Genomic DNA, 10086 nt, shown 5'->3' with positions numbered 1-10086 from the left:
TTAAAAAGGACCCGGAGACAACATTTAGAAAATGAACTAATGTTGACAGAGGCGGTGAAGTGACACAGGCATAATAAAAGACTTAGCAACAAGACTATTTTTATGTCTTAGAAACGCTTCATGTGACCAAACCATGAGAGATGTTGGTGAGTAAGTGAGCAGGTTTGCTGAAGAAACAGCTACGCTTATATCTAACACTTAGCGCTGCATGCGGACATTTCAACACAGAGGCGAGTCATGTTTACCACTCATCTAAGCAGTCGTGGGATAAGAAAACTATTGTCTGTTGAGCTGTGGTGTGCAGTAATCACATGTTACTGAGCTGTATTGCACCACCATTGTTTGCTTCTTTAAAACCAGTGTCAACTCTCCACCGCTGCCCATTGTAACTGTGCCCAATAGATCTTTTCGCATCTTCGTATTATAGATTATATTTCCTTTCAGCAAATGTTAATGTCTCTGATTTTTATTTAATGTATTCTTTCCGTCTCCTCTGCATCTCTGTGCCTACCAGGCTATTTCTAATGGCACTCCCTGACCCCCTGACACACATACCGCACAAACACATGTGCTCACAAAGCCTTCTCAGCCATACTTGAACACTGATGCACTGAAACGTGAGACCACATGGACCATCTAAAAACTATTGCTGTCGTTTTTGTATGTATTGGAATACTTCATGTATAAATGTAATGTAGTAGGGCTTAGCAATGAGATTTAAAGAGTATTATGAGTTATTCCTCCATAGCGGTGAGAGCGGTGCTCTTTGACTCATAGAGAGCACTTGGCTCTCAGACTGCGGGATTTTTAAAAGTAGAATGGGAGGCAGAGCCTTAAGCTTTCAGGCTCCTCTTCTGTGGAACCAGCTCCCAGTTTGGATTCTGGAGACAGTTTTAAGATTAGGCTTAAAACTTTCCTTTTTGATAAAGCTTATAATTATGACTGGATCAAATAACTCTGCACCCTCCCTTACTTACACTTACAATAGACCTAAGTTGCTCAGGGCTTCCCATGATGCACTATAATTCTGGTTTTGCCAGAGATTTCTTCCTATTAAAAGGGAGCTTTTCCTTCCCACTGACACCAAGTGCTTGCTCATAGGGTGTCATCTGATTGTTAGGGTTTTCTCTGTATTATTACAATATTTTTGTTGTCCACTTTTTAAAAATGTTCAAAAGTAGTGCGGTAAAGTGCTGCAAGACAACATACAGAATTATTATTTCCCCTGGCCCAGACAAAGGAATAAATATGAGTAATCTATAACATTGTTATAGCACTATTATTGACATTTATTACTACTATTAGTAGTAGTATTAGTGGCGGCCCAAAGGGGTATTATGTGGATCGGTGCCTGCATTTGTTAGTATCTTGTGTCCTGTTATGGGGGCTCCTCTCTTCCTGTCATAGGCACGCCTTATAGTCATACAAATTTAGGTCATACGACTGTGCAGCTTCCTGTCTCACTTCCTGTGCCACAGAGGGCTGAGAAATACAATAGAAACACAGAAACAGATGTTATAAAACACACATTTACAAAAAGACAGGTACACACTTGTAACATGTTTCATGTGGTAACTTGTTGTACTCTAACACTTTAACACGTAAATGCACAGCATCACATCTTCACAGACCTGCATAGATTTGCTGACAACCATCTTCACAAATAAACACACTTCATGTTCTTTCATTGGCACAGAGGAATTATTATTCAGCAGTCACAAGATCTCTTACTTGTGTTATCTAGTTTGGATCGTGTCTACTTTGTTCTGAGAACTCGCTTGCTTATGAGCAAAGAGTGTATTAGGTATGACTGACGTACAATGGCCTGAGGGAAAATGGCACTTCTGTTTTGATGTGTGTTCGTGTTTCTTTAGGCAACCAGACAAGCTGAGGGTGGTGTGGACCAGGAGGAACAGACGAATGTGTTCCAAGGTGAAGTCACCAAAACACCGCACACATAAACACATACACACCTCCTCACAGCTCTGTTAATGCGTTATTTCTTGTGCAGCTCCACAGTTGGCAACCTGGAATCAAGAACCCCTACAGAGGCATGGTAGTGTGGCCTGTCCCGGAAAACATCGACATCTCTGTTACTCTCTTCAAGGTACCAACACCCAGTGTACAGAGTGTACTATTTACAATGTAATAACAAAGTAAATGAAAAACCTGAATAAATGAGGGAAACATATAACAAAGGTCAGGGCACAAGTTGTTTCTGGGTGGCTTGAACAAGTTAATCCTTGTGTGAATGGTTTACTGTGGCCCTAAATGTTACGAAAAGTCCCTTTTAGAAAGATCATTTTTAATCCTTCAGTAGTTTAGAATACTTTATTAAGCCAAAGTTTAAACTTAGGCTTTCCTTAGAGTCAAGTTAACACCATGGTTAGTTAGTGGTTAGTCGCATTATCTCATAGCAAGAAGGTTCTGGCTTCAAATGTTCTAACTGGTCTGCTGTGTGACTCTGGACCTTGTTCCTGTGTGGGGGTTTTTGCAGGTACTCCTCCCACTGTCTAGTCATGCCTAGTCATTTTAGGGTGTTTGGTGATTCCGAATCGATTTAAGGTGTGGAAGTAATATAGATAAAGAGTTTAATTGCTCAGAATAAAAGAGATGTCGAATATATATGCGGGAAAAGCGGTCGGTAAGTGTGGAAAAGTATATATAAGGATGAATATAGACACTATGACATTAAACATGGGTTAACAAAGTCCTGTTGTAAAACTTCGAACTAAGCATTTTGACAATTTGGCATTCTGAAGCCAAACATGATGGATATACCTTTCATTATCATCCTTTGTATCTCCAAAAGGGACTATAATTTAAATGTGTTTTAGTAAATAAGAGTCAAGACCAGCATCTAAGACCATAAACTCAGCAGGAAAGTGTTGACTGAGGTCACAGACAAGGGAACAGAGGCTTATTATTCCATAGACTTCAAAACAACCAGTCTTCTTTTTGCTAAAGGGGCTGCTCTCTGCTGGCCTTTAAAAAGAATGCATGTTTAAGTGCTGGCTGCACTGGAATTGCTTTTAAGTCCATCTTTTAAATAAATTCAATATACAGTCATGTGAAAAAGGTCATTTCCACAGGACTCAAATCAGTCCTAAGTACAGTCCATGAATCATCAGCTTATAATCCATCTTTAACAGAAATAACTTGAAGTAATTGTTTTCTGTGTAACATTATCAGTGTTTCACATCGCTGTGGAGGAATTTGGGCTACTCTTTTTTTGCTAGAAGTTTCCATTTGTTTATCCACAGTGCTCTTAAGGTCCTGCCACTGCATTTAAATCAAGATGAGATCTGAATTCTGACTTTTTTTCAGTCATTCTGTTGGAGATTTGTTGCTGTGCTTGATAAACTGCATAATTCTAGCCAGACTGTAGCTGTCAGACAGAAGTTTCAGTCAAACTCGGTGCTGTGCAATATGGCTAAACATCTCTATTCTGGTATCATCTCATTGTTCCAGAAGTCTTGTAGTTTTTTAAGATACAGCATTGCAAAGCTAAGCCATGCTGCAACATTTATTATGCAGAGTTACCTACTTTGGTGACTCCCTGTGAATAAGGGAAAAAACTGAAAGTAGCTTTCTGAGCGTTGCAAAGTCCAGTCTTTCAGACCAGGAAACTGCCCAAACTCCAGCTTCTATTGAGGTGCTCACGTGTGTTAGTGATTATTTAATCTCCTAGAATTAAAACCAGATAATTCCTTCCCTCCTGGACACAGTAACAGTGTACTGCATGTACTCCTTTTTTTCACAGGACTTTATAGAGTTTATGTAGTACACCTGAAGACTCTGGCATATGTGTGGATATGTGGATACGATTTTAGGAGGATGTCCCACTAAACAGTCTGTATTTTTATGATAATCCCCTCAGGATGCCAATGCTGATGAATTTGAAGACAAAGAATGGACCTTTGTCATTGAGGGTGTAAGTATCTCTCTATGCCTGACTAAAACTGTTTATAAGTAGAAAAATAAACAAAAGGTTTGCCAATAAAATAGCCAAACCTAAATAGCTCAGACATCCAGTTATAAAATTCAGACTCAGACAGCTTAATCACCAAGTAGAAATCAAAGAATATTGTATATAATACTTGTTTGTGTTATTTACAGGAAAATAAGGGTCATCGTAAGGTGCTGGCATCCGCTGACATCAACCTGAAGCGGTTTGCTAGCCCCACGCTAACCCAGACTGACCTGACGCTGAAGCTGAAGCCACTGTCTGTCAAAGTGGTGGAGGCCACGCTCAAGCTGTCCCTCTCATGTGTCTTTATTCGAGAGGGAAAAGCCACGTGAGTAGTTTAAGTTACCACTACTTACTTACTCTTACATCAGGGAGGTGTGACAATAGCACTTTTAACCTGAGTTTAATAAATGAGTCATAGCTTAAAGAGTAAAAGCATTTGAAAACACTTTTTTTTCATAAAGAGTGCTTCCTATTGGTGGGGTTGGTAATGAGGTTGTGGTGCGTGTTTTTCTTGTTCTTCAGTGATGAAGACATGCAAAGTCTTGCCAGCTTGATGAGCGTCAAACCCACAGATATCGGCAACCTGGACGACTTCAATGAGAGCGATGAAGAGGAAGATAAGAAGTCTGTGACTGCCACAGGTAGGCAGGATTACACCAACACAGTTTTTTGACCTCTTGACATTTCCTTTTCCTCTGCTTTCCTTTTCTGTTCTTATTTCCGTATGTTTTTCCACTCTGCCCTTTTTCTGCTGCTCCAGTTGTCCCACACACTCTTACCCGTCCAAATCGCCCTGCTCCCCCTCCACCTGACAAGCGACACTCCACGGCATCCACTTTGCCATCCTCAGGTAGCGCTTTCTCCCCCCTTGCTACTCTCACTTACTGTTTGCATCTCTGCCTGTCTCTCACTGGCTAGCTAAGTTTATATATATTGCAGTATTTCACATACTTCTGTCATTTATTCTGTGGTCCTTACTGCATGAATGGACAGTCCTTTGGACACCACATATTTCTCGTCCACATACTAAACACGATTAGGAATCATGTGATGGTAAAATACTGCCACCAATATACTGAAGTTTACGCGGAGACAGCATTGAACACGCTGAGGTTTTTGTGTCCAAACAGACATTAGCGTTGCTTCATACGGTTTTCTTTTTTATTTGCTGCAACTACGTTGTATTTGAATTTGGAGAGACATTCAGACGCAGAGGAGTTCTTCCAATTAAATATTTCAACAAGTGGTGCTGAAGGCTCTACAGTATCTTTTAGCTTGACAGTGCCTATTAGCTTTTCTTTAGTGATCATGATTTACTACAACTTGCAGTTTCTCTTTGCAGCATAGCTGTAGGTTGTAGAGTTATACAAGCTGTGAACAGCTTCTAAACAACAATTCCAAGATCATCAGTTCAAATAATTGTATAAAAGCACATTTTGCCAAGGTGTTAAAGAAAATCCAAACTGTCACTGTCGGATGAGAGGAATGTGGTTGAGGTGTTCAGGAACAACCAGGAACCATCAAGGCTCAGGCCTGCTATGAACCAGGAAGTGCTGGAACACCAGCGTCACTGTCCATAGTTAAGTGAGTTTTACATCACCATGAACTGAGAGGGTGCAGAGCAAGAAAGAAGCCTCTGCTCCAAAGTTGATTTGCAGCTCCTCACGTGGAGAAGCCAAATATCTTCTGAAAAAAAGTTTTTGATCAGACTATTTCGCCAAAATGACAAGAGGTATGTTTGGAGTACTAAAGGCGAGGCTTTCAAACCTATGAACAATGCACCAGCTGTCAAGCATGGTGGTGTTGGTAGCGTCATGCTCTAGGGCTGTTTTGCTGCCAGTGTTACTGGTAGATTACACAACGTTTATGAAATAATGAAGAAGGAGGATGACCTCTAAATTCTTTCACTTTACCACAAGGTTTGGGAACTACACTTAAAAGTCAGGTCTGTGCCAGGAAACCAACCAATTTAAATGAACTCTGCCAATTCTGCTAAGAAGACTGCTGAAAACTTCCAGCCAGAATTATGCCAGAAGCTTGTTGATGGCTACCAAAATCATCAGGTCAAGAGGAGCATTTAACCAAATAATTGTGCGGGTGTATTTGAGCCTGAATGTTTTCTTTTGACCCTGTGTTAATTAGAGAAAACCCTAAATAAAGTCGTTATAGATGTTTACTGCACAATTATTCCACCCTGGAAAAAGAACAATTCAAAGAAATCACTAAACCCCCAAAATTATCATGACGTTCATGCCAATGATGGTCAGATATTAACTTGTGACCACAACTGTCCAAATGAAGATTTATAAATGGACTTTGGGTTATTTCTTCTTGTATCACACCTAAGAAAGAATACCCATAGGCTTATCTCAAGAGTATCCTAGTTTGCCATTCCATTGCATCATATTCATATGCACATTTCATTCTCTTTTCTTTCTTCCTCTTTCTTTTCTAATCTACTTTCATTAATCTATCCTTCTATCCATCCTTCCATGTATTAATGCAGCCAGTGGAAGTGATGGTGGTCCTTCCAGTCTCGCTGTGCACTCCCGGCCTCCTTTACCAATTGGCCCCCGCCCTTCTCCACGCCGCTCGCGACATCCCTTGTCCACTACTCCTGTCCAGTCAGAGATCCAGCCATCCCCTGGCCCCTCCCCTCAGCCATCACCCAGGTCCAAGCATAAGAAATCTGCCAATCCTGTTCTTCCTGAAGCTTCTTCTCTGACTGACTCTAAAGCTCCAAGCTCCCAGATCACAGCAGATGCTCCTTCAATCCAGAGTATGCCTTCTGTCCTTCCTCTGCCTGACGTGCCCGCCCACACTCCATCTCCTAAATCCTCTGAATCTGTGTCTCCTTTACCTCCTGCCTCACTGGTGTCAGTTCCTGTGAATTCTTCATCCAGTTGCAGTGAAGGTGCTGCAGACTCAAACACACCCTCTTCTCTGTCCTCAAAGGCTGCCTGTGTACCTCCCACGAGCATTTCTTCTGTACCTCCCAAACTTCCCTCCACTTCACCGTCATCACCTGAGCCCATTGTAACATCATCTTCCATCACTTTACAGAAGTCTTCACTAACCGTATCTACTTCTCTCCCGCATAAACCCAAATCCACTGGCTCCCAGCCCCTTTCTATCAAATCTTCCTTCCCAACAAAATCTACCCTGTCCTCTGAACCTCCATCATCTCACCCTCCACTCACCTGGACCATCTCTCAGCCTCCCTCTCTGCCAAAAATCTTCCAGTCAGGCTCTGCAAAAGGTAATGAGAGGCTGGCTGGTAGGCATGCTGCATGTGTGACCGTCTGATTTCGTTTCCACTTTTGTATGATTTAGCTTCATGCCCATGGAAACAGATAGAGTGAAACAGAGAATGGACTGTTGTGTTGTGTTGGGAGGATGCTATATGCATGTTCAGCTTGTGATGATTTCAGAATTTTGAGTGAAACATCTGAATGTTGTGTGACTGTCTCAGAGCAAGATAAATTAGTTGTTTATGCTCATTCTTATATTCATTTTTTTAAATAGTTTGCCTCTTTTCATTTAACATCTGTCAACATTCAAAGTCTGCTCTGTCTGTCGAATATTAGCTGTTTGCTTAATCCTTCATGTAACTGAATCCATGTGGCTCGTGTACAGGCGTTAGTTACATCTATATATTTAAATGAGCCACCCATCTGTCATTTATGTACTATTACAAATATATACTTGACTGACTCTGACAGTAGCTCTTCATATAGACAACAATTTGAAGAGATAAGAATGAAGAAAAGATGTGTTTTTGCGACAGGCAGCCAGCAACAAAGTGCCTAAAGATTTAAAGATACCATTTATTTTCTAGGTTTGTTCTGTTTAAACACAACACTGGTCCATCCCTTGAGTTAGGTGCCTTTTTCATCCTTCAGTGATTCATAGGTCATTTTTAAGTGGCTTAATAAATGAAAAGAATTAAAAAAGCTTTTGGCCCTGTAAAACTACATGCAAAAACACATACAGATACAGACCCGAGAAGGCATTTTTAAGGATTTCATAGTTATAAAGTGAATAAAATAAAACTCTTATATATATAACTCTTTTCTCTATGTCTTTAAACTGGAATAATGTTGTTAGCTCACTCTTTCCTTATACCAACTTTAGTCTTTCTTTCTTCCTCTTATGTTCACACTTCTCTTCTCCTCAGCTCCTGTTTCATACCAGTGGCGCCCCCCAGAGGTTCAAACTGCAGATGATTCTGCTTCAGCCTCTGGTCTGTCTCTGTGTTTACAGTCTTAACAAAAGCAATGCTTATCCTCTCTGTTCTCTGTTTAATAACTTAAACATTTTGTGTTATCCTCTGGCAGGACATTCTCACATTTTCAGACCTCAAATTGTCAAGTCAGTCGCCCGCCCAACTTCTCCCTCTCCTTTTTCTTCTGATGCCCCTCTTCTTTCATCCGTACCCCCTCTTCCAAAATCTCCCACCTCTAGCTCAGAGTCAGGTAATTGAAGGCAGCTTTTCCTATTTCTGATCTTTCATAGGTTCTGTAGTTATTTCTCAGTGTTTCTCCTCTGTCTTCATCCTGGAAATCATCCTTCCTGTCATTCCTTCTCATTTTCCAGGTGCTCACGGAGCAAAGTTGAAATCTGACTCTGTTAGAGCTGATGGGGACATCGCCCCTGTTCCTCTGTTAACTAGTCCTGATCTTGATGCCCTCTGTGACCCAGTGGCTCCAGTCTGTCCTGCTTCTATCCTCTGCACTTCACCCACTCAATCCTCTTCTCTACCAAAGCCTGCCTTTTTCTCCTCACCTCTCACTGTAACTCGTCCTTCTGCTCCTCCAGCACATACCAGCTCCAGTCGGTCAGGTACACTGGCCTGCAAATCATCCTCATTTCAAAGACATTTTCCTCATTCTTCTATCTGAAAATATCCAGTTTAAAGCAAAAACAGTCTTTCCTCCTTTTGTGCAAAGTATGTTCTGATCTTTCCTTCTCATTCTGTATAGGCTTAACATTCCCCCTCGCTCAGGTGGATGAGGAAACGACCTCAGCAGTGAAAGGAGCAGCCGCAAGCCCTCTGCAGCAATCCAAGGATTCCCCCAAAAACAAAGGGACAGCTTTACACAGCAAGATGTCCACTCAGCCAGTCAGAGCAGCCCAGGATTCAAAGGTGACCATCGCAGAAAACAAAGTTGGACCAGTGCGGATCAGGTGAGGTCATGGGACGATATCACATGAAGGGATAAATTTAGATTGCAAGGTTTGGTGCCTTGAAGATATGTTTGGCCTGAAACTGCTGTGTGAGTGGAAATTCTGTCAGACCGCAAAGGTTACGCTGTGTCTTGTGGACTGGGAGCAGATCTAACTGAGTGCAGGAGAAACAGCAAAGATGACAACACTTGTTCATATTGAAACAAAGACAAAAAGTTAGAAGGCTCACTTCCTTTTTTTTCGTCTTCCTGTAATCTTTTTGATTTGTTTTTAAAGGCAGTCTTAGATGTGCTGTATGTTTGAATTTGCGATACTGTTTTAAGGAATAAGGAAATCTTTTTTTGGCAGATTTAAACATAAAAATTCAATTGATGACCTCAAGTATTAATCAAATGACCTCAAGCTGTTATGCTCACATAAAAACTGGAAGCAGGGGAAACAGTTTACCTGGATTGGCAACAAAAACAAGATATGAGCTCCTAATAAGCGAGTTTTAGAAGAGCTCATCGACTCAGTCTGATGTGTCAGTCTGGACTTTGATGCTGTACAAAGGTAACCGTCTGCTGGTGGAGGCTTCATGTTTAGTGGAAATCTGTGAACGCTGCAAGACAACAAATAAGCATATTTCCCTAAACAGCCATCTAAGACACCCAGATTTAACTATTCAATACCACTGATAACATAGCTGCTGGACAGCAACGCTCCTACAATTGTTTGGTCCTATTTTCAAACAAAAATGGAACAAACTATAAAAACCTAATAAGGAGCATTGATCATTGGCTTATCAGCTCTAACGATCATCCAAATTATCCCCAAATTAGTGCTTCAGCCTGCTGTTCATGTTTCTAGATGAAGGACTACGATAATTGTCAGTGTGCACTTCCCCAGCGCATCACAGTTGCTTCTTGTTTGTGATTGTGCTTCCA

General features: G+C 41.2%; 1 protein-coding gene across 6 annotated transcripts in view; it reads left to right on the top strand.

Moving 5' to 3' along the window:
• Window positions 1-10086, top strand: part of LOC102207483 (EH domain-binding protein 1-like protein 1) — a 28515-nt gene that overhangs the window by 2556 nt on the left and 15873 nt on the right. For 5 of the 6 annotated variants that reach the window (XM_005727830.1, XM_013909497.1, XM_013909501.1 and 2 more), the window contains exons 2-12: window positions 1875-1932; window positions 2012-2107; window positions 3881-3934; window positions 4120-4298; window positions 4496-4614; window positions 4734-4823; window positions 6480-7232; window positions 8151-8216; window positions 8311-8448; window positions 8570-8815; window positions 8956-9160. In XM_005727830.1, the coding sequence (XP_005727887.1) occupies window positions 1875-1932; window positions 2012-2107; window positions 3881-3934; window positions 4120-4298; window positions 4496-4614; window positions 4734-4823; window positions 6480-7232; window positions 8151-8216; window positions 8311-8448; window positions 8570-8815; window positions 8956-9160 (2004 nt within the window). The remainder of the gene's footprint in view (window positions 1-1874; window positions 1933-2011; window positions 2108-3880; window positions 3935-4119; window positions 4299-4495; window positions 4615-4733; window positions 4824-6479; window positions 7233-8150; window positions 8217-8310; window positions 8449-8569; window positions 8816-8955; window positions 9161-10086) is intronic. The other variant, XM_013909500.1, reaches the window with a different exon arrangement.

This window comes from Pundamilia nyererei, unplaced genomic scaffold (assembly GCF_000239375.1).
Source record: "Pundamilia nyererei isolate P.nyererei 1_Seehausen unplaced genomic scaffold, PunNye1.0 scaffold00026, whole genome shotgun sequence".
NCBI classification, from domain to species: domain Eukaryota; kingdom Metazoa; phylum Chordata; class Actinopteri; order Cichliformes; family Cichlidae; genus Pundamilia; species Pundamilia nyererei.
This window is presented reverse-complemented; position numbering and strand designations above follow the sequence as displayed.